The 23626-nt window shown below is 40.4% G+C and overlaps 1 protein-coding gene across 3 annotated transcripts in view; it reads left to right on the top strand.

The window, feature by feature from the left end:
* Window positions 1-23626, top strand: part of LOC122198746 (programmed cell death 6 interacting protein) — a 74466-nt gene that overhangs the window by 2068 nt on the left and 48772 nt on the right. For 2 of the 3 annotated variants that reach the window (XM_042903494.1, XM_042903495.1), the window contains exons 2-6: window positions 14038-14092; window positions 15796-15865; window positions 20200-20327; window positions 22943-23096; window positions 23270-23370. In XM_042903494.1, coding sequence (XP_042759428.1) covers window positions 14038-14092; window positions 15796-15865; window positions 20200-20327; window positions 22943-23096; window positions 23270-23370 — 508 coding nt within the window. Of the gene's footprint in view, window positions 1-14037; window positions 14093-15110; window positions 15190-15795; window positions 15866-20199; window positions 20328-22942; window positions 23097-23269; window positions 23371-23626 lie in introns of all 3 variants that reach the window. The other variant, XM_042903496.1, reaches the window with a different exon arrangement.

Here is a 23626-nt window from a genome sequence, read left to right as displayed (position 1 = left end):
CAGAGAGGGAGAGAGAGAATCCCAAGCAGGCTCTGTGCTGTCAGATCAGAGCCTGAATTCAGGGCTTGATCTCCTCCCACACTGTGAAATCATTACCTGGGTGGAAACCAAGAGTTAGGTGCTTAACTGACTGAGCCACTCAGGTTCCCCTCCAAAGTGATTTTTATGTAGACCAGAATAGTATTTAGTGAGGATTTTCCATTAGTAGTATTAAGAAAGCAAGGGATGTGGCGTAACAAACACTGTGATAACAGACTTGTTAAATAGATTGTTTGGTCCCAGCTCTTAAGGAGCTTAGAGCTTTCAGAGGCAATTGGTGCACAATTTCAAGACTAACAGACAAGAGGGGGGGCCTGGGTGGCTCAGTCAGTTAAGCATCCAACTGTTGATTTCAGTTCAGGTCATGGTCTCATGATTTCTGAGTTGAAGCCCTGCATCGGGCTCCTCACAGAGCAGATGCTTGGGATTCTCTCTCTCTCCCTCTCTCTCTGCCCCTCCCCTGTTTCTACTCTCTTTTTCAAAAAAACTTAAAAAAGACTAACATACAAGAGGGAGTAGTGGATAGTGGTTGTGATAGAGTTCTGCTGTGAACTTTTAAAACTTCATTCATTTGTTCAATCCTTATTTTTTTAGGCATAAACGTGAGAACTATTCCTAGGTACTAAGGTCGTTGCAGAGATCGTGTCTTTGAAACTAACCGTGTTTCATCAATCATCTCTATATTATTCTCTCCTAGCCCTTTCATTCAACAACTATATTTTTTTCACTTGCCCTTCTAGTGCGTTAGGATAGGCTAATAGATATATACTACAGTCTATTAAATTTTATGATGCAGGTGTATATAAAAGTTCCTTGGGTATATATGCTGTAAAAATCAAACAGTTGTGACATGTTCGTTCAATCAAGCAAGCAGAATATCTTTATTTTTTTAAAAAATGTTATTATTATTTTTAAGTAGGCTCCACACTCCACATGGGGCTTGAACTCATGACCCCGAGATCAAGACTCACATGCTCTACCAACTGAGCCGGCCAGGTGTCCCTGGAATATCTTACTTTGTTTGTTTTTAAAGTTCTTCTATTTTGGTAGAGACAGCGCAAGTGGGGGAGGGGGCAGAGGTCAAGGGAGAGAGAGCATCCCAAGCAGGCTCCGTGCTGCCTGTGCAGAGCCCAACGTGGAGCTCAAACTCAGGAACCTCGAGGGGGAGGAGGGAAACTTCAGATCTCAGTGTGTGTGTCTTTTTGCGGCAGTCAGTTTTTTTTTTTTAAAGAGAGAAAGCTTCCGGTCTCCTTCCATGAAAAAGCCTGGTTGTCAGCTTTCTGAAATTTGACCAAGGGGAAACGGAGGTTGGGGATTTCAGCAGTCATACATGCAGTCTTTTATGTCATCTGGTTTAGGGTGACACCTGTATTAGGGTTGGATTCAGCTGCATGTAGTAGATCCCAAGTTATCAGTTCAATTATGATTTTCTTCCGGTGAAGAGTTGGTAGATAGGTAGTTCTGGTCATCCGAGGCTGGTGTAGTGCTTCTATGAAGTTCATCAGGCTCCGGCGGCGTCCGGCCGTCTGCTCTGTAAAGCCTAGAGTCTTCGTTCTCAAGGCCCAGATAGGAGTCAAACCCAAGTTTCAGATCGTAGGAAAGACGGGAGAAAGGCAGAGGGCTCAGTTTCCAGAATATTTCCTGGAAGCTGCCCCCTAGCACCTTGCTCATGTTACTGGCTTTTAGCGTGTGTCCACATCACAGAAGGGTAGGATAGAAAAAGGGAGCTTTATTAAGGGCAGCCACATACCCAGCTGAAATGTGGGGTTCTATTAGTAAGGAAGAAGGAGACAGAGTGATGCAGGCATTTAGCACTGCCAGCCATGGCCTCTCAGTCCCCATCCTCCCCACTTACTTGTGCTTGATCCCCCAGCTTCGCTGTGTTTGACATCCTTAACATTTTCCTCAGTCGAGGAGTTGGGAGCCTGATGGTTTCTTTCAAAGATTTTCAACCATTCCTTCTCTTCCCAGACTCATACTGGATTCCTTTTTTGAGTGGTGCCTCCTGTTTCTTAATTTAGATCCTTTCTGGCTTCTCCGGCATGATTTGGCTTCTACTTTGTTAGCTCCCTCTCCTCTAGGCAATTAGAGTTTCAGCTTTCTCTCTCTGCTTCATTCCTTCACTCCTCATATTTTAGAAAATTTCCTGAAACCTCTTGTATGCTATTGGGCCGTTTCCCGTTGTCTTTGTCCTTGTGCATTGACATCTTGAAAATTTTTTATTCTTTTTTTTAGTGGAATTTTGGGAGGGAACAGAGAAGGGTGTTGATTCAGATCTCCGGTTAACTGGGAGAGGGTTGTTTATATTTTCATCTCTCCACAGTGGTTTTATTAATTTACCTTCCCAGGGCGCTGGGTGCCTCAGTTGGTTAAATGTCTTACTTCAGCTCAAATCATGATCTCACGGTTCGTGGGTTCAAGCCTCGCATCAGGCTCTGTGCTGACAGCTTGGAGCCTGGAGCCTGTTTCAGATTCCGTTTCCCTCTCTCTCTGCCCCTGCCCCATTCATGCTCGCTCTCTCTCTCTCTCTCAAAAATAAATAAACATTTAAAAAAAAAACTTGACATAATTTACATTCCCATCAACACCTATGTGTGAGTTTTTTATTCCTCTGCATTCTGGCTGATACTTGCAGGTTAATTATTTTTATTTTTTTATTTTTTAGGGAGAGAGAGCAAGAGAGAGCACGAGTGGGGGAGAGAGCACGAGTGGGGGAGAGGGGCAGAGAGAGAGAGAGAGACAGAGAGACTATCTTAAGCAGGTTCCATGCTCAGCGCAGAGCCTGATGTAGGGCTTAATCCCACAACCTTAGAATCATGACCTGAGCCAAAATCAAGAGTCAGATGCTCAACCAACTGAACCACTGGGCGCCCTGTTAGTAACTTAAATTATTGCTTTTTGCTAAACAATGGATGAGAGATAGTACCTTGTTTTCCACTGTATTGCCCTGATTTCTCTGAGGTAGAGCATCTTACATTTACTGGTGTCACTTAATTTCCTTTTCTGTGAATGGCCTGTTCTTTTTCTTTGCCCATTTTCTGGGTTGCTTGTTTTTTTCCTTACTGATTTTTAGGAGTTTTTTTTTACATTTTCTGGTTGTTTATTCTTTTTCCATTATGTGTCTGTGTCTTATTTCTTAATTGTGTTTATGATACCTTTTGTCAAACGGAAGTTCTTGCAAAATGTTTTTTTCATAATTGATAGTTGCAATTTTTTCTTACTCTTAATGTGCATATGTTATGTGTGATTCCCCCCTTGATCAGATTTGCTAAGGGTTTGAAGCTACCATTTTTTTTTTTTAAAACCAAGTCTGTTTTCTTAATTTCTTTTTTGTGTTTTGGTTTCTTCACTGCCTTTGTCATTCACTTTTGTTTTCTCTTTCTTTTTGTATTGAATGATTAGTTTCTCATCATTTTTGTTTTTCTCATACATTTATTTTAGGAGTGTATGCTTTTTCTCAGTCTACTTTGGCTGCATCAGTTGGTTTTGATATTAATATTTTCATTGACATTTATTTTTAAATAGTTTGTAATTTTAGTTTTGTTTTCCCTAACTTGAGTCATTTATGTACATTTCTGTAAAAATTCTAACTGTTATTCTCTTGTGGGTTAGTGTTTAGTTTGTTGCGTTATGGTAGTATTTTCATTTGTAGTAAATAAAGTTGATGGAACTAGTCTCATAGTTTCTGAATTTTTTTCAAGCGCTAATGTTTTTTATAGATCAGGAAAAGAAAATGTTGCTGTTCCACTTTACTTCACAGCTGTTGCTAACATTCTGATTGTTGGTTTGGGAGTGAGGATATTAAGATAATTTTAGCACTAATGACACTCCTACAGATTTGTTATTCAAATAGTGTGGAGGAAGTAAAGATATGTAATAGTTGGCCCTTGGTCTCAAGGAATATCTGTACTTGGCAGACCTTGATTTGGCTCAGTAATTTTATTCTGCGTAGATGAATAAACATAATTTAAAGGAAGATTTAAAATCCGATTTGTTTTTCTGTATTCTGACTTCTAATGTTTCCTAAATAAGAAAGCTTGTCAGGACAGTCTTCATTCTGTGTAACCTTAAGGAGAATCTTGTGCACACAGGAGGTTTAAGCCCGCACAGTTGACTCTGTGGCAGAATTAAGCTAAGATCCAGACCTCTTGACTCCCTGACTAGTTTTTACTATACTCTGCTGCAAAATGCTTCATTAATGAGTCTCCATGTGATAAATTGGGTGAAGAAAGAAGTGTGAAATAAGGTTCTGGAAGGATCTATGAACTCTGACCAATACGCGGTCCAACTCTTTGCATTCTCTTGTTTCTCTTTCTGGTTGGTGGTTGGGGGTTGCACAGCCCTAAGTACTGACTGGAGCCGTACAGGTCATGAGAATTTGCACTGCACTGTCACTTTGGCTAGTGTGGACTGGTTCTCAATCTCCATGTGTTCCCCCTAAACTTTTTTCTTTTAATTATTTTTTTAGTGTTTTCTTTTTGAGAGACACACAGAGGTGAGTGGAGGAGGGACTGAGAGAGAGGGCGACACAGTCTGAAGCAGGCTTCAGGGTCTGAGCTGTCAGCACAGGGCCCGACGTGGGGCTTGAACGCACCAAGCGTGAGATCATGACCTGAGCAGAAGTCGGACGCTTAACTGACTGAGCCACCCAGGTGCCCTGTCCCACCCACCCCTGAACCTTAAAACTACAGTTTCCAATCGAGTCTGTCTTTGGTATGTTCAAAGAAATGAATTCATTTCCTAGGTTTTTTTTTCCCCCATGAGATTTGAGAAATTGAGCTATTGGATATTTGCTGTAGGTGACTGGGTTTTATAAAATACTGAAGAACGTATAAAGGCAGTTCTGAATAGTTGCAAAATAATGATCTGCAGCTACCGTTTGTGTCACATGTACTATGTATCAACACTATCCTAAGAATCTAGTATGGTATCTTTTTCTCATGCTTAAATGAGATATTACCTGACATCAGGAAGGGTTTGGAGAGGTTATTCATAACTTGCACACAGTCACACAGGGGTGAGTTGGCAGACTTGGGTTTCAAACTCAGGATTGTCGGACTTGCAAGCTTGAGATACGCCCACTGTGACATTATACCTCTTAAATGTGTTTGAAATTTTATAGTTGATTAAAACATTACTTCTTTCTTTCTTTTTTAATGTTTATTTATTTTTGAGAGAGAGACAGAAAGTGAGTAGGGGAGGGGCAGAGAGAAAGAGGGAGACACGGACTCGGAAACAGGCTCCAGGTTCTGAGCTGTCAGCACAGAGCCTGACGTGGGGATCGAACTCACAAACCGTGAGATCGTGACCTGAGCCGAAGTCGGATGCGTACCCGACTGAGCCACCCAGGCGCCCCAAAACATTACTTCTTTCTTTTTTTTTTTTTAATTTTTTTGTTAACGTTTATTCATTTTTGAGACAGAGAGAGACAGAGCATGAACAGGGGAGGAGCAGAGAGAGAGGGAGACACAGAATCTGAAACAGGCTTCAGGCTCTGAGCTGTCAGCACAGAGCCCGACGCGGGGCTCGAACTCACGGACCGTGAGATCATGACCTGAGCCGAAGTCGGACGCTTAACCGACCAAGCCACCCAGGCGCCCCTACTTATTTCTAAAATATTAAAAGTACATACAGATTCTTTGCAGCATTATTTCCCATAATGCTCTTTCTGTCTGTCTGTCTGTCTGTCTTTCTTTCACCAACTTTGTAGCATACTGGCGTTCCTTCTTCCTACTTGTGGAAAACTCGCAGCAGAGGTCTACTTGTTAGAGGTATATCCTAAGCTAGAATCTGCTGATACAGTAAAGCATATTTAAGTGATAGAGAGGTGGGTAGATTTTCTTGTTTCTGCCCTTGTTCCCTCTGTAGAGAATTTTGAGACCTAAGATTTAGGCTGAATTACAAGGGATAGTGTGATGGAATTATGTAGAAGGAGTAGTTCGTTGTATTTTGTGTTGTAGGAATAAGTAGCATTTTGCCTGTGGTAACTACAGTTAACGATGGCTGCTTTCTTTGAAAAGCATTAGTTGAGCGGCGCCTGGGTGGCTCAGTCGGTTAAGCGTTCGACTTTGTCTCAGGTCATGATCTCATGGTTCATGGGCTCAAGCCCCACGTCGGGATGTGTGCTGACAGCTCAGAGCCTGCTTTGGATTCTGCGTCTCGCCTTCTCTCTCTCTGACCCTCTCCTGCTTGCACTCTCTCTGTCTCTCAAAAATAAATAAATGTTAAAAACAATTAAGAAAAAAAAGCATTAGTTGGTTTCTGTTGGGGTTGACTCCATAGGAGTCAGATATTATTTCCAGTGACTGTCCTCCCATAGTACTTATTTTAAATTACATCACCTGTCCTGAGACAGCTATTTTACTTTGAGGATTCCATCGCATAGCTTCTAGTATTTCAATATATGATATAAATGTACTTTTTCCCTACACAGCTTAAGTTTTGAGAGTCGAGCCCAAAAGCTTTGAATAGAGATAGCTATAAACAATTCAGGACATTCTGTTTAGCCGCCCCCCGCTGATCCATTTGCAGAGGAAGTAGCTTTATCTCCTACTACTTCCTTTCTTGCTTACTGTAGAGGAGTCAGCAAACCAAGGCCTGGTCAGCTGCCTATTTTTGTATTGTTCATAGCCACCACTCTGAGTGGGTCGGGGCTGTGAGCCTTGGAGACCTAGCTGGAGTGCTCCCCTCTCTTCCATCGTCCCCTTTCTTCCCAGTGCCTGCCTCCCTGGCCATTCATTGGCTGCACCTCACTGCCGCCCAGGGTTAGCTCTGGGGCCACCTACACTTGGCAGTGAATGTACAGTCTCAGGCTGGGAGTTGGTGACTCAGCACATTGCTTGTCTCCAGCAGCTGAGCCAGCTGCTCAAGTTGAGATGGCCGGGCTTTCTGGGAGAAGAGGAGGGCGTGCTGGAACTTGGGTGTCACTGAGGCAGAGAGTGAAGGTGACTGTGTTGTGACTGCCCACCCCCTCCCCTGGGGCCCTCTCAGCCAGACCGGATACTCTTCCTTGGAGAATGAATCTAGCTAATGACAGTTGGGCGGCTTTGTACCTAGAGTGCCCTCCATCTGAGCTGGCCCAGGTCAGGGAAGAAGCTTACAGGGCTGGCAGTTTTCCTTCTTGTGTCAAGACCTGCGTATTATCTTGACTTTGCCTTTTGCTTGGCGAAGCCGACAATAGCCCTTCTGAGAAACAGTTGCTCTGTCAGCTTTGTTGCTGGGCCTTGTGTGCTGTTGCCTTCTTTTGTCTCCAGTCCTTGGGACCTGGCTGGTGTCTCCTTGTGGGCTGCGCTTTGGTAGTTCCTGTTGGTTCACAAAACAGAGAGTCTTGGGTTTTACTTTCCAGAGATAAAAAAGGTTACTTTTTAAAAATTGGCAGCTTAGTGACATATCTGGGGCTAGCAATTAAATAGCAAACAGACGCATTCTCTGCTCTCATGGAGCTTAGAATGCTTTGAGAAAAAAGATACCATACATAATTCCGTAAGTAGGTATATTACAAACTGGTAAGTTCTATGGAGGACGAATTCAGAGGCCCGAGAGATTATAAAGGGAGAGTTTAAACTCCTGGTTTAAAACAGGAGTTAGGTTGACCGTCCTCCTCAGTTCTGCCACCACTGTGGAACAAACAGCCGAGTTACGCTCCCCCCATCTCCTGCCTGGGTTACTGTAGTAGCCTCCTGACCCACCTCTCGCCTTTGCTCTTGCACAGCTGCAAGCCCGTTTTCCACGCGGCGGCGTGGATGGTGACTGTGCAAACAGATGAGCTCGTGGTACTCTTCTGTCCAGACTCTGATGGGTTCCCCTCTTCCTCCGTATGGTAGAAACCGAAAGTCTTACGGTTCTGCTCAGAACATCGTTACTTCTTTGATTGCATCTTCCACCATCTTCTGTGCTGGCCCTGTGACCATACTGGCCGCCTGGCCGTGGCTGGCTGTTTTCGGGCATGCTCTTGTCCCAGTTTTTGGCACTTGATGGCCCCACGACTGCTAATCTTTTACCTCACTTACCTGCTGGCCTCATCACATCACCTCCTTCATACCTTCTCTATTATCTGTGGTTTTTGAAATTGTTTTATTTCTTCTGTGTAGTCAAGTTATCACATGTTGTGATTGAAGACCACAGTCTTCTCACCCTGTGCAACACCTTATCCTTTTTACTTTTTTCTCCATAGCACTAATTACGGTCTCCTGTACTGTATTTTGACTTATCTATTTTGTCTCCCCCTCTACAAGTAAAGCTCTACAAGGGCTCAAAATTTTAAATGTTTGTTTACTGCTGAATTTCTATGTCCTAGAACTGTGTTTGGTACATGGTAAACTCTTAGTGTATATTTTTTGAATGAATGGGTGAACGAACAAATGAGGGAAGGCTTTTTTGATGGTACATCAGCCTAGATAAGAAAAGCAGGAAATCGTGATAGGAAAAGTGTCCAGAGAGGGGGAAAAAAAAACAACTGGTGGAGGCCCTGAGCCAGGAGAGAGCATAGACTAATGAATAGAACGTGTAGTGAATATTCTCAGATGAGGCTGGAGAGGTGGATGATGGCTGGATAATGCCAGACCTTGTCAAAAATTGTGGATGAAATTTTAAGTATGATAGGAATGAGTTAAAGCGTTTCAACATTTAATAATTCAGAGTTCATTTTTTTTTTTTCAGAGTACGAGAATGTTTTAGGTACAAGAATATTCTACATGACCATGGTACAGCTTTCAAAATTGGGAAGTTAGCATTGATTGAATATTACCGTGTAACCCATAAAATGCATTCAAATTTTGCTAATTGTCCCAATGATATTTTTACAGGCTCAGGATCTCATCCAGGATCCTTTGGCATTTAATTGGTTCTTTAGTCTGCTTACGTCTGGGGCAGTTCCTCAGTTTCTCCTCGTTTTTCACAACCTTGACATCTTTAAAGAGTATAAGCTGCTTACTTTGTAGAATTCCCTCGGTAAGGGTTCGTCTTATTTTTTCTTAGGATTTATGCATTTTTGGGCAGCAGTACCACCAAAGTGCAGCTGGCTTTTGTTTTTGGTTTTGTGCATCTCAGGAAGAACTTGATGTTGTTCGGTGCCATGTGTTTAACTTTCATGATTTGATCAAGATGATGTCTGCTGGGTTTCTTGACCTTACAGTTGATGAGTATGTTGAACAAATTAGTAAGTACTTTGTGGGGAGATACTTTGAATCTTTGTAATACCCTGTTTCCATCAGACTTTCTTGTGTTAGCATCCATTGATATATCTTAACTGAAACAGATACTCTGAAAGGTGCCGTGGTGATTTTTCCAACTCTGTTATAGCTTCTAGTGTTACGAGCTGCCGTTGTACAGTAGGGCTTTCCCTATTCATCTCTTTATTTTGTTTGCTTCAAATTGGTGTTCTTATTTTTCTCAATGGGTTATGATTTGTTTATTTCATTTAATTTTTTCTGGACTTGGCTAGCAGGAGCCCCTTAAAGCTAGTTCTTACGTCTTTTTGACACGTCCTCGTTTTTTGAGTACTTCCTTGACTATCTGACATAGCAAGATGTTTTAGGTTTGATTCTTGAATTTTCTCCGTCTCCGCCATGGAATCTGTCGTTTCTTGAAGGAGTGTTGGCTCCTAAAGCAGAGAATTATTCATCTGGGCTCTAGATGTGCTTATGCCACCAAGGTGTTATTGCTTCTAGGCCCTCTGAGCATATATGTTTAGGAAATACACTCACACACACATTTATACCTGTTTTTGTATTTCTCCACTGTATATACATGTGTGTGTACGTGTGTGTATTTTTGTTGTTGTTTATTTTTGAGAAAGAGAGAGACAGAGAGGGAAAGTGTGTGGGAGCCAGCAGGGTAGGGGTAGAGAGGCAGAGACAGAGGGAGACATAGGACCCGAAGCAGACTCTGCACTGACAGTGGGTCTCGAACCCATGAACCGTGAGATCATGACCTGAGCCGAAGTCAGACGTCCAGCAACTGAGCCACTCAGGCACCCCTGGATTTCTCTACCATATTAGAAAATCACACTGATACCTCCAATTCCAAGCAAAAACTACAGAATTTATTCTAGCCATTTCTCTTTCCGTATTTGTAACTCTTTTCTCTGACAGTTAGAAATTAGTGTCCATTATCTTCATTGTGTTTACTTAATTGCTCAGATCTTGTTGTTTGTAACCAAACCTGTGGCCATGTCAGCCAAAAACTTGGTCTCACACGTGTTGCCCCTCCCCCTGGAAGATTGGCCTCAGAAACAGTCATTGGAGTGATAGCCCTGAAGAAGGTGGGGAGGGGAGGGGAGGTAATAAGGGAAGGAGTAAGGGTTAGAGAGGCCAGTTAGAAGGCTTTGCCTTGGATATCCCCAATCTCTCATGTTAGCTCAAAGGTCAGCCTGATGAGGAAGAAGATTGCTTCTTGTTTGATGATTGTTCTGGCTGCTGTGTGGAGAGTAGACTGAGAAGAATGACAAATGACTCAAGGAGACTTTGTGATTAGTCTACTTTAAAGGGAGGGTAGAAGTTTTTTTTTTTTTTTTTTTTAATCTAATTCCAGTTTAGTTAACATTCAGTGTTATATTAGTTTCAAGTGTACAATATAGTGATTCAGCATTTTTGTACATTACTCAGTGCTTATCAAGATAAATGTACTCTCAATGGGGAAAAACTGAGAACTTTTCCCCTAAGGTCAGGAACACAGCACGGATGGCGACTCTCACCACTTCTTTTCAACATAGTACTGGAACCCTAGCCACTGCAGTCAGACAACAAAAAGATACAGAAGGCATCCAAATTGGTAAGGAAGAAGTAAAACTTTTAACTATTTGCAGGTGACATGATACCATATATAGAAAACCTGAAGGACTCCATCAAACAACTGCTAGAACTGATCAACGAGTCTAATAAAGTTGCAGAATACAAAATCAGCATACAGAAATCTGTTGCGTTCCTATACACCAGTAATGAAGCAGCAGAAAGAAATTAAGAAAGCAATCCCATTTACAATTGCACCAAAAATAATAAGATACCTAGGACTAAACCTAACCAAAGAGGTGTAAGACCTGTACTCTGAAAAGTATAAAACACTGATGAAAGAAACTGAAGATGACACAAATGGAGACATTCCATGTTCATGGATTAGAAGAGTAAATATTGTTAAAGTATCTATACTACCCAAAGCAATCTACACATTTAATGCAATTCTTATCAAAATACCAGCAGCATTTTTTATAGAACTGGAACAAATAATCCTAAAATTTGTATGGAACCAGAAAAGACCCTAAAAAGCCAAAGCAATCTTGAAAAAGAAAAGCAAAGCTAGAAGTATTACAATTCAAGTTATATTACAAAACTTAGTGATCAAAACAGTATGCTACTGGCATAAAAATAGACACATAGATGAATAGAACAGAATAGAAAACCCAGAAATGAACCTGCAGTACATATGACCAATTAATCTTTGGCAAAACAGGAAAGAATAATGGGAAAAAGTCTCTTCAACAAATGGTGTTGGGAAAACTGGACCACTTTCTTATACACAAAAATAAACTCAAAATGGATTAAGGACCTAAATGTGGACCTGAAACTATAAAAATCCTAGGAGAGAACACAAGCTGTAACTTCTCTGACATTGGCCGTGGCAGCTTTTGTCTAGATAGGTCTCTTGAGCCAAGCGAAACAAAAGCAAGGATAAACTATTGGGACTACCTTAAATAAAAAGGTTCCACACAGTGAAGGAGACAACAAAACCAAAAGGCAACTTACGGAATGGGAGAAGATACTTGGAAATGACATATCTGATGAAGGGTTAGTATCCAAATGTATAAAGAACTTCTGAATCTCAACACCCCAAAACAAATAACCCAGTTAAAAGATGGGCAGAAGACACGAACATTCTTCCAAACAAGACATGGTGATCAACAGATACATGAAAGATGATCAACATCACTCATCATCAAGGAAATGCAAATCAAAACCACAATGGGATATCACCTCACACCTGCCAGAATGGCTAAAGTAAAAAACAAGAAATGGCAGGTAATGGCAAGGATGTGGAGAAAAAGGAAACCTTTGTGCACTGTTGGTGGGAATGCGAACTGGTGCAGCCACTGTGGAAGACAATATGGAGGTTCCTCAAAAAGTTAAAGATAGACCTACCATACGATTCTGTAATTCCACTACTGGGTATTTACCCAAATAAAACACTAATTTGAAAAGGTCTGTGCATTTTCTGTTTGTTTAAACATAATTTGGGGCGCCTGGGTGGCGCAGTCGGTTAAGCGTCCGACTTCAGCCAGGTCACGATCTCGCGGTCCGTGAGTTCGAGCCCCGCGTCCGGCTCTGGGCTGATGGCTCGGAGCCTGGAGCCTGTTTCCGATTCTGTGTCTCCCTCTCTCTCTGCGCCTCCCCCGTTCATGCTCTGTCTCTCTCTGTCCCAAAAATAAATAAAAAAAAAAAATAAATAAACATAATTTACAATGGCCAAATTACAGAAGCAGTCCAAGTGTCCATCAATAGATGAATGGATAAAGACGTGGTGTGTGTGTATATATTGCCCAGCCATACAGAAGAATGAAATCTTGCCATTTACAATGACATGGATGGAGCTAGAGTGTACAATGGTAAACGAAAGAAGTCCAAGAAAGACAAATACCATGTAATTTCACTCATGTGCGGAATTTAAGAAACAAAACAAATGAGCAAAGGAAAAAAGAGAAACCAAGAGACAGACTCTTAATTGTAGAGAATAAACTGATGGTTACGGGGCGGGGTGAGGGGGGATGTGGGGGGTGGGTGAAACAGGTGATGGGGATTAAGGAGTGCTCTTGTGACGAGCACTGGCTGATGTATAGAATTAGTGAATCACTATATTGTACGCCTCAAACTAATACAACACTGCATGTTAACTGGAATTAAAATAAGAATAAAAAAAATTAAATGTACTCTTTTTTAATCCCCTTCACCTACTTCACCCATTTTCTCACCCACTTCGCCTCTGGTAACCATCAGTTCTCTATAGTTAAGAGTGTGCCTTTTGATTTGTCTCTTTTTTTCTTTTTCATTTATTATTATTATTATTTCATGTTTATTTTTGACAGAGTGAACAGGGGAGGAGCAGAGATAGAGGGGGACAGGGGATCTGAGGCAGGCTCTGCACTGACAGCAGAGAGCCCGTTGTGGGGCTCAAACTCACAAACTGTGAGATCATGACCTGAGCCAAAGTCGGACACTTAACTGAGCCACCCAGGCGTCCCTCGTTTATTTTGTTTCTTAAATTCTGTTATTCTGTTTTGTAAATTTCTTAAATTACTGCCCATGCTCTCTTCTAGGATTTTTATGGTTTCAGGTCTCACATTTATTTAGGTCCTTAATCCATTTTGAGTTTATTTTTGTGTGTGGTATAAGAAAGTGGTCCAGTTTCATTCTTTTGCATGTTGTTGTCCAGTTTTCCCAACACCATTTGTTGAAGAGATTGCCTTTTTCCCATTGCATATTCTTGCCTCCCTTGTTGAAATTAATTGACCATATAATCGTGAGTGTATTTCTGGGTAGGGTGGAAGCTTTGATGAAGGGTGTGACAGTGGAGATGGGCAGAAGTGGAGATGTCCAAGGCATATGTGAAAGTTAGTAAACCTGTTTTTAAATAGCAGTTTATCAGAGATGTTAATTTGCTCAATGGATATAAACAGTTGCCTTAATAAGAAGTAGTATTTTAAGAAATACTTTGGTTCTGGGCAGATGTTAGTTTCCTTTTAGCCAATACACTTGGTATGTATTTTTCTTTAGTGGTGAGTATGAGTTTTTTGTTCACAAATTTTTTTATTGCATGCATTTCACATTCTCATTTACACATTAAAAGATTATGTTTATTAACTTTAAAATGGCTGATTGAATTTGATTTGTGGGCTGCTCAAAGTAAGAGTGAATAATTTTTGTGTACTCATAAACTAGTTGTGTATATGTAAATGTATATAATATTTAGCTTTGGTAATTATAAATTTTCCTTTTTTTCTTCTTTTTTTAGATATTATGATCAAATTTGTTCCATTGAACCCAAATTCCCATTCTCTGAAAATCAGGTAAGTTATTAATTTTAATTTGTTTTGAAGTTATATGATAATAATGGCAAACACCCATTTCTTCCGACACATGGTATCATTTAAAAAAAAAAATTTTTTTTAACATTTATTCATTTTTGAAAGACAGAGACAGAGCGCGAATGGGGGAGGGCTAGAGAGAGAGGGAGACAGAATCCGAAGCAGTCTCCAGGCTCTGAGCGGTCAGCACAGAGCCTGACGCGGGGCTCGAACTCATGGACCCCGAGATCATGACCTGAGCCGAAGCCGGCTGCTTAACTGACTAAGCCACCCAGGCGCCCCATGGTATCACTTTTTAAAATAAATGGTGCTTCTTCCCTATTTTATCTTTCTGTAAGACCTTTTGATACAAATTAGAAGCTTGTAAGCCCATCTGATGAGAATCTATATCTTTTGGAAGAGTCTCTTGGAATTCTGTTCCTGTTCATGTCATTCCTTAGTAACTTTTGGGTTTATGTGGAGCATTGGACTGCATTTTTTCCCCCTGTATTTTATATATATCAATAGGATCTGTTGACTGATTAACATAGTCTGTGATGTCCTTCCCTTTGTGTTACACAGAATAAAAAAGGAAACTGAAGTATTAGTCTCAGTGTCTGTGTTTTAAAAATTGACACAAATTATATTTGCATATAAAGTTGCAAGTGCTGTTATGATTAGATGTTATACTACAAGAATATTTGCTTTCGTTTAAAGGCTAGATACTAAAAATGCTGATGATTTCTCACAGTTTTGTTTGAGAGACTTGTTAAAAGTTTTCAATTTGTGTGACATTTTAAGTTTCAAAATACGTAGTTTATGGAAAATGCTTTAAACATTCTTGTAGTAAAATTTTTACAGGTGATGTAATATGTTGAAATTTGCTTTAAAATACTCAAGGAGGAAAAAGTATGTGTGTAGGGTTGGGAGGGGACATGGAAAGTGGGAGTAGGTGAATCAAGACATTCAAAAGGCTAAAACTGTGATGGCTGTATGGTGTTCATTCTGTTATTCTCTCTAGTTTTGTGTGTATTGAAAATTTCTCTAATCCAGAGTTAACAAAATTTTTGCTTGGGATTGCAATACATAATTTAAAAGAGGTAAGTTGTTTTTAACCTTTATATGTGGAATACATTAGAATCAGAGTGAAATCGCTTTTTTTTATTAAGTAAACTTTTAATTTATGTATAGCATACGTACAAAAGTGAATATCATGTGTATAGCTTGAATCTTTATAAAGCGAATACACATGTATAAGTACAACCCAAATCAAGAAATAACATATTATCTCATTCCCCCAAAGGTAACCCTTCTCCTTTTGTCATCAGGGAGTACTTTTTAATTTTATATTCAAGGAAACCTTTGCTTCTCTTGGCTTATTTGACAATCATTTATTAAGTGCCTGTTCTGTTCATGCCGTTGTGTGTTGTAAAGATGAGTAAGGTAGTGTTTTCTGGAGAGGACAATATATGCACAATTACTGAGGCAGAATGACCACTGGAAATATCATAGTGCTAGTATTTTACTTTTAAAAAAGAAAACTCTGTGGTCCAGGAAAAGGGAAAGGAGTTAGTTGTCTACAGAAGATAATGTTTTGACAAGCTTTAGTCCTTTTCCTCATTGTGGATTTTTCTTCAAGATAGACCTAATATTTAATGAGAAGCAAGAAGGTGAGATAATTTTCTCTTTGCTCTTTTTCTATCAAGATCTGCTTGACATTTACCTGGAAGGATGCTTTTGATAAAGGTTCACTTTTTGGAGGATCTGTAAAATTGGGTATGTAATGACTTTTTAAAAAATGATAAGACACTTGGGCTAAACACGTTGTATTATTTTAGGCTTTAAAAATTGCTCTCCTGACAGCTTTTTGTAAATAATAAAAATGTTTACATTTTTTTTTTAAATTTCAACTTTTAATGTAATTTCCAAATACTTGTAGAGAGCCTATGCCTTGCCAGGCACTGTCCTAGTTATAAGAACAAATGAGACAGTTGTATTCAGTCTGTTTAGGAAAACAACTGATCATTCCAAAATATAACGGATAGTCTATGAGGATATGCACAAAGTAGTGAGCCCGTAAATGAGGAAGACAGGAATTCTGCTTGTTGAAAGTAAGCTGTGTTCAGGTTAAGCTCTGAAGGATGAATTTGGTTTTCCCAGCTAAAAAGTAATGTTACGGGTAGACCATTATAACCAAAGGTCAGAAGAACGAAGGCGGGTTGGCAGGTTAACCACCGTGTGCATTAATTTTCTTGTTTTTGAAACGGGGAATACATAGTACTGTGAAATACTGTTTATCTCATTTGGGCTCTTGTGTGGATTAAATGGGTGGATACGTGCAGAGTCCTTAGGAGAGTGTGCAGTGAATATTAGCTGCAGTAAGTGATAGGAATGTATTTTATTGTAAATAAGTACACGTAACACATGTTTTATGGTACGTATGCATTATAGAGAATACGTAATATAACATATAGTATATGGTACAAATTATGTATGATGCATACTAATAAAATTATCGTTAAGGCTTGAAACCATAGGTTGAATTGAGGATTATGGAGGGTGAAGACATTGGAAAGCAGATTGTGAAGAGGTGCGAATATACTATGCATGTGTACTCTTCTCTCTTACGTGTTAATAGCTAGAATTTATTGAGTACTTACTCCACCTAGGCACTGTGGAAAGGGCTTCACATATATTATCTTCCTGAATTCCCCAAAAGCCCAATGAAGAAAGGCACTGTTATTACCAGTTGAACACACTTGTTTAGAAAGATGAAGGGACTTTCTAAGTCATAAGGGAAGGATTTGGTGAAGTGGGATGTGATTCCAGAAAGCCTGACTCCAGGTCCTAGAGACGAACAGACCAGTGAGGAGACTGGTGACAGATGAGATGAGAGAGGGTGGTAGGTGTGGGTCAGAGGAGAAGGAGGGGATTTGAGCGACGTTTCAGAGTTGAAACTGACTGGATCTGCCGAATGTCTCTCAGAAGGAAGAGGAGTAGTTGAGGGTTGACTCTAAGATTTATAACTCAGTTTGACTTGTTGGATATTCCTTCCAGAAGGCAATTTGAGTTTGACTTTTGTATGCTGTGTGTGGGTAGAATTTTTTTCTTTTTTTTTTTTTTTTTGGCATTTGGAAACGAGATTTAAAAGTCCAGAGTGGTAGAGATGTAGATTTGGGAACAGTTATCATTAAATGATAATAATAAATCTATCTCCTCTGGTAGTCCGTAGATCGGGAAAAGTGTGAAGCCCAGAGCTAGGTGATAATAACGTTCAAAGGAAACAGGAACAGGTTCCTGGGAATGAGGATGAGAAAAAGCTTTCAGATCTCAGAGGAACCAGAGAAGAATAGAGGCACGGCATTGAGTGCCAGAAGGGTTGCCAAGGTCACATAGTCCGGTGGTTCCTGAACCTGGCCGCATGTTAGAATTACCTGAGGAAAATGTGAAAGGTACACATGTAAAGATACAGAATGCCAGATGTGATAGGAAGAATTTCCGGGGTGGACCACTGGAATTGGTACCCTTGAAAATACCTCCAGGTGATTTTAGTATCTATCCAGGTTGGAACCTCACTGACAGAATCGTTGTGGCAGAGGTCAAGTCACATAAAGTTGGAGAAGTCAGTGGATTTGGTAATGAAAGAAGTTTCACTAGGGGCATGCCCCTACATCAGGTTGAGGGGTGGACCAGAGGTGAGGAGATGGGAACCGCAAATGCGGATTGCTCATCTTAAAAGATTTTCAGTAAGGGTTTAAGGACAAGGCATTATGCTGAGAGGGAGACCAGGTCAAGAAAAGGATTTTTCTTTTTCTTTGGCATTTGCAATGCCACGTTGCTGGGCTGAGAGCAAGGAGCAGGTGCCAGAACTAGAAGATACTTAAGTGAGATAGGTTCTTCCTGGCAGACGTGGGAAGCAAAGGACTTAACATAAATAGAGCAGGACATAGTTCATCAAGGCACTCCGGTAGCAGATATTGGGAATTAAATGTCCTTCAGTTGGGAATGCAAGCTGGTGCAGCCACTCTGGAAAACGGTATGGAGCTCCTCAAAAAACTAAAAATAGAACTACCTACGACCCAGCAGTTGCACTACTAGGCATTTATCCACGGGATACAGCTGTGCTGTTTCAGAGGGGTACGTGCACCCCAATGTTGATAGCACTATCAACAATAGCCAAAGTATGGAAAGAGCCCAAATGTCCATCGATGGATGAATGGATAAAGAAGATGTGGTCTGTATACAGTGGAATATTACTCGGCAATCAAAAAGAATGAAATCTTGCCATTTGCAGCTACGTGGATGGAACTGGAGGGTAGTATGCTCAGTGAAATTAGAGAAAGACAAAAATCGCATGACTTCACTCATATGAGGACTTGAAGAGGCAAAACAGATGAACATAAGGGAAGGGAAACAAAAATAACATAAAAACAGGGAGGGGGACAAAACAGAAGAGACTCTTAAATATGAGAACAAACAGAGGGTTACTGGAGGGGTGCTGGGAGGGGGGATGGGCTAAATGGGTCAGGGGCACTAAGGAATCTACTCCTGAAATCATTGTCGCACTGTATGCTAACTAATTTGGATGTAAATTTTAAAAAATAAAAAATAAAATAAAAAAAATGTCCTTCAGTAATGTCTTGGCTAAATAAAGCATGGGCTACCCACTCATTAGAATATTGTGTAATTTTAGGATACTAAGAACGAGAGTGCAGGTATATTTTTGTTCAAGTGTAAAGCTTTGTCCTGTTTCTCGGTGCATATGAAAGTGATGTTTATGGTATATTGTAGTCTGTTCAAAGTGTGCAATAGCATTATGTGTGAGAAACAATGTATATAACTTAATTTAAAATTTTGTTGCTAAAAGATGCTGTCATCTGAGCTTTCAGGGACTTGTGATCAGTGATCACAGATCACCATAACATATGTAATAATGATGATGCAGAAGGTTTAAGTCCTGTGAGCGTTACCAGAATGTCGCACAGAGACGCCAAGCGAACACATGCTGTTGGACAAAGTGGTGCTGGCCGATTTGCTTGGTGCGGTTGCCACTGCCTCTCATAAACGAATGCAGTTGTCTGCAAAGTTCAGTAGAGTGAAGCACAGTAAAATGAGGCGTGCCTCGATTTGCCTTTTGAGATCTGCGTATTGATTTCACTTAGCACAGTGCCCTTCGGGTTCGTCCGTGGCGTAGCATGTGACAGGAAGCCGTCCTTTTTGAGGCCGAATGATACTCCGTTACGTGTTTCCCCATCAGCGGACACTTGGGTTTCTCCCAGCTTTTGGCTACGAACGTGGGTGTGAACATACCTTTCTGTGACTGCTCTCAGTTCTTTTTGGAATATACCCAGAAGTGGAATTGTTGGATCCAGTGGGAGTTTTATTTCCGAGTGTTTGAGGAACGGCCATACTGCTTTCCACAGGACTGCAGCGTTTCACCTTCCCAGCAACAGCTCACAGTGGTTCCGGTTTCTCCACATGCTTGCCAACAGTTGTTATTTTTTGTCGTTTGTGTTCCTGATGGTAGCTGTCCCAGTGGATGTGAGCTGTGTGGTTTCCTGATCAGAGCTGTATTTTAACTACTTGCACAATGTAGCCTTCTGACGGATGTCTCGGGATAAGGGTGTCAGACCTGGAGGTGCCTGCCTTGGGTTAGGGTTGTCACAGGGAAGAACTGACTTACTGGCTTGAATGTGGTGAGAAGATATATGTGTGTACACACACACACACACACACACACACACACACACCAATCTTCTGTAAAATTTTGAGAGGTGATGGGAAAACAATTTATTTGACTTTCAGTGAGAATTGACATGAGAATCACTTTTCATTTGGAACCTAGTAGCATTGTGGACGGAAAGGAGAGGAAAGAATAACTCCTTGATCTTTTGAATTTTCGATGACGGGATTATCGTTGTGGAAATAAATAAATTGCTGCCTGGCCGGGCAGCATTGGAAATATGGGTACTATTATGGGTGAGAAAACAGGTCTGGAAACTTGTTTTTGTGAGAGCCGGTGGGAGAGATTTCATAGTATCTATCTTTGAAACATTTATTTCCTTTAGAGAAAATAATCTGATAAATTTTTCCTTCTTAATTTTTTACAGCTCTTGCAAGCTTAGGATATGAAAAGAGCTGTGTGTTATTCAATTGTGCAGCATTAGCTAGCCAGATTGCAGCAGAACAGAACCTGGATAATGATGAAGGATTGAAAGTCGCTGCTAAGCACTACCAGGTATGCAGAACGGTAACCACATAATCAACACTAACTTGGATTAAATTGCAAATAACTTGTACTTAGGCTTATAGATGTCTCTTTATACACAGATACGTTCTTGAAAAGTAATGCACTTTTTAATGAATTGATTCACACTTTTGAAATCCCTAAACTATTTACCTATAGACCAGCTCTGTTTTTCCTCACTGTTGTATACCTAGCACCTAGGACAGTGCCTGGCACATAATAAAGGCTCAGTAAATGTTGGGAGAATAAATGATTGAATGTTTGAGATGAAGTTCTTGGTTAAGTCCCTTTTAAATAATTGATCTCATTAAAAAATTTTGTACAGTTGACCCTTGAACAGCGTGGGGGTTAGGGGTGGTGACCCCTTGCATAGTCAAAAATACACTGTAACATTTGACTCCCCTGGAACGCAACTACTAATAGCCCACTGTTGACTGGATGCCTTACTGATGACATAAACAGTTTAATAACATGTATTGTCTGTGGACGCCTGGGTGGCTTAGTCGGTTAAGCATCTAACTCGTGATTTTGGCTCAGGTCATGATCTCAAGGTTCGTGAGATCAGGCCCCGTGTTGGGCTCTGTGCTGACAGCATGGAGCCTGCTTGGGATTCTCTCTCTCTCTCTCTCTCTCTCTCTCTCTCTCTCTCTGCCCCTCCCCTGCTCACACTTTCTCTCTCTCTCTCAGAATAAATACACTTAAAAAATTAAAAAAACCTGTATTGTGTACGTTTTATGTATTTTATATTGTATTCTTACAGTAAATATGTAAGAGAAAATACTTTTACAGTACTGTGCTGTATTTATTGAAAAAAAAATCCATGTATAAGTGGATCTGCGCAGTTCAAACCTCCGTTGTTCAAGGGTCAGATGTACGTTATTTAAATATATTTTTTCTTAAGAGACACAGCTAATATTTTACCATTGTCACCAAAGTTAAGGCCTCTTAGTAAGAAACTTCTAACTCTGGCTTGTGGAGAGGGCATATTTACATGTGGTCAGATATGTCATGTTCTCAAGCTAGCTAAATTTGGATTTTGGGTACTGTCACTAATACGGCGTCTTATTTGGTGGCAGTGTATTATTTACTCAGCTTTTCTTTTTCTTTTAACGTAAAGAATAAATGATTGCTGTCGAATGATCTAGTTCATGCTTTAGATTGTGTTACAATTTACAGATGTGCTCACATACAGTATTTGACTCTCAGATGAACCTCGTGATGCGTGTTGTATGTGTAATGCCTCCCCATTTGACACACAAGGGACTCAAAGGCCAGCGTGTTAATAAAGTGGTCCGTTGAGGTTTCAGGTTCTGATTCCAAATTTTATGGAATTCCAGAGGTGCTTCCTGTCTTCCATGGCTGTGGAATTTGCTTGTCCCAGAGGTGGAGTCTGATTTTTCCTGTCGTTTCAGTTTACAAGTGAGATTAAGAATGCTCTTCTAAGAAAGTGAGAGGAAGATGCATTTTAAGCAAACAACGCTCCAAATTGTGGCTTGCCGTGCAGTTTTCAATGGGCATGGATGACAGACATACTTTTCTTTTTGAGCCTCTAAAGGGCCAATATTTTAAAATGTGAAAATGAAGTCAACTTTTCTGTTAACTGTAACTCAGCTAATTGGCATGTGATGATAAATTCCATTCTGTGAGTCGCCCTTGCGGTTCGCAGCAGGCCGCCTAGTGTGGTGGAAAGGGGGTGGTGATAGCGGAAGACTTAGATAGGCTTGTCTAGGCCGTTTGCCACCAGGAAGCTGTGTACCCTTGGCCGTGTTCTTCAATGACCTTTGCCGGCCTCTCGTTCCACGTTTGGGACAGAGGCTGGGTCCCTTGCCGTTCCGGTCTGTGATTCTCTCGGTGCATTTAAGCAAGGTCGGCTCGTCGCTCCGTGCAGATACTCCAGTTTCATGCTACCTCGTGACTGCAGAAAACACGGCGTTCACTCTAATACACCATCTTCAGTAATCTCGACGCAGCTCCTCCGTATAACCCACATCTTCTAATCCCAGACGGATTTCTTTCTTTTTCCCAGGATCATGTGTTCCATAAAAGCAGTTATTTTGGGTGAACCTCAGCAAAATACATTTCGGAATAAAAAAATCTGATGGGGATCACTTCACCAGGGACCTTTGAAAGCCAAATAGAAATCATTATCAATGGATAGTAAATGCTGTTCCTCAGATCACCTGTGCTATTTGAGGTTTCCCCTAAGTACAGCGTGTTTAATTGTGGGACAGATGGAATTGTTTGGGACCAAAGCAAGATCATTTCGGTACTAAAAGCTCCTTAATAATATTTCATCCCGACCTCTATTCTCATATTAGCCTTGGGGAAATATATCTAAAAATAAGTTTAATTTGTCCCATGAAGTTGCTGTATGTTTTGCTGCGGTTTACTCTTAATCTTAGTTAAATCTGTTCCTGTATAGTATTTTGGAAAAATAACCTTATTGTTTGTAGGTCATATGTTTTAGATCTGTAACAATATAAAAATTTAAATATAGTAACTGTTCAACTGAATTAACATTTGAAATGATTTGTGTGTAACAGTAGAAAGTTAAGTCTTGCTGAGTTTACATAGATTTTAAAGAAGTTCTTTTTCTCCCCCTCTAGTTTGCTAGTGGTGCCTTTTTACATATTAAAGAGACAGTTTTATCTGCCTTAAGTCGAGAGCCTACGGTGGACCTGTCTCCAGATACTGTTGGGACCCTCAGTCTTATTATGCTGGCACAGGCCCAAGAAGTCTTTTTTTTAAAAGCCACAAGAGGTAATTCCGGTTTTTTCCCTATTTTGTTGCATGTGAAGAGAAGCGATCAGCTTTTAAAATAGGAAGACAAGTGTACAAACTTGTGATCTCAGAGTTCATACTAAGTTATGATGTGTCGGATTATTTTATATATATTTTTTAATTACAATGGCCAATGTCCTATTTTATTCCAGATAAAATGAAAGATGCCATCATAGCCAAATTGGCTAATCAGGCCGCAGATTACTTTGGTGATGCTTTTAAACAGTGTCAGTACAAAGATACTCTTCCCAAGGTCAGTTATTGTTTTTGCAAATACTTGGTTATTTTGCATGTGGAAATACTTAGAGGTTTTTGTATAGAAGAAAAACGTTGAAATTATGTTTTATAAAAAAGAAACTTGAAGTTTTAGGAGAGGCATTTGAAGAATATGTTGGTAGAAATAATTTTTTATTTAAGAAGCATGAAAAATTCTTTTGTATTTAAGGGGTGCCTCTGTCTCTACTCTTTACTGAACTTGTTTTTCCGAACTTCTTTCTGGAAATTTTTGA

The sequence above is a fragment of the Panthera leo genome, chromosome C2, assembly GCF_018350215.1.
Source record: "Panthera leo isolate Ple1 chromosome C2, P.leo_Ple1_pat1.1, whole genome shotgun sequence".
NCBI lineage: Eukaryota > Metazoa > Chordata > Mammalia > Carnivora > Felidae > Panthera > Panthera leo.
This window is presented reverse-complemented; position numbering and strand designations above follow the sequence as displayed.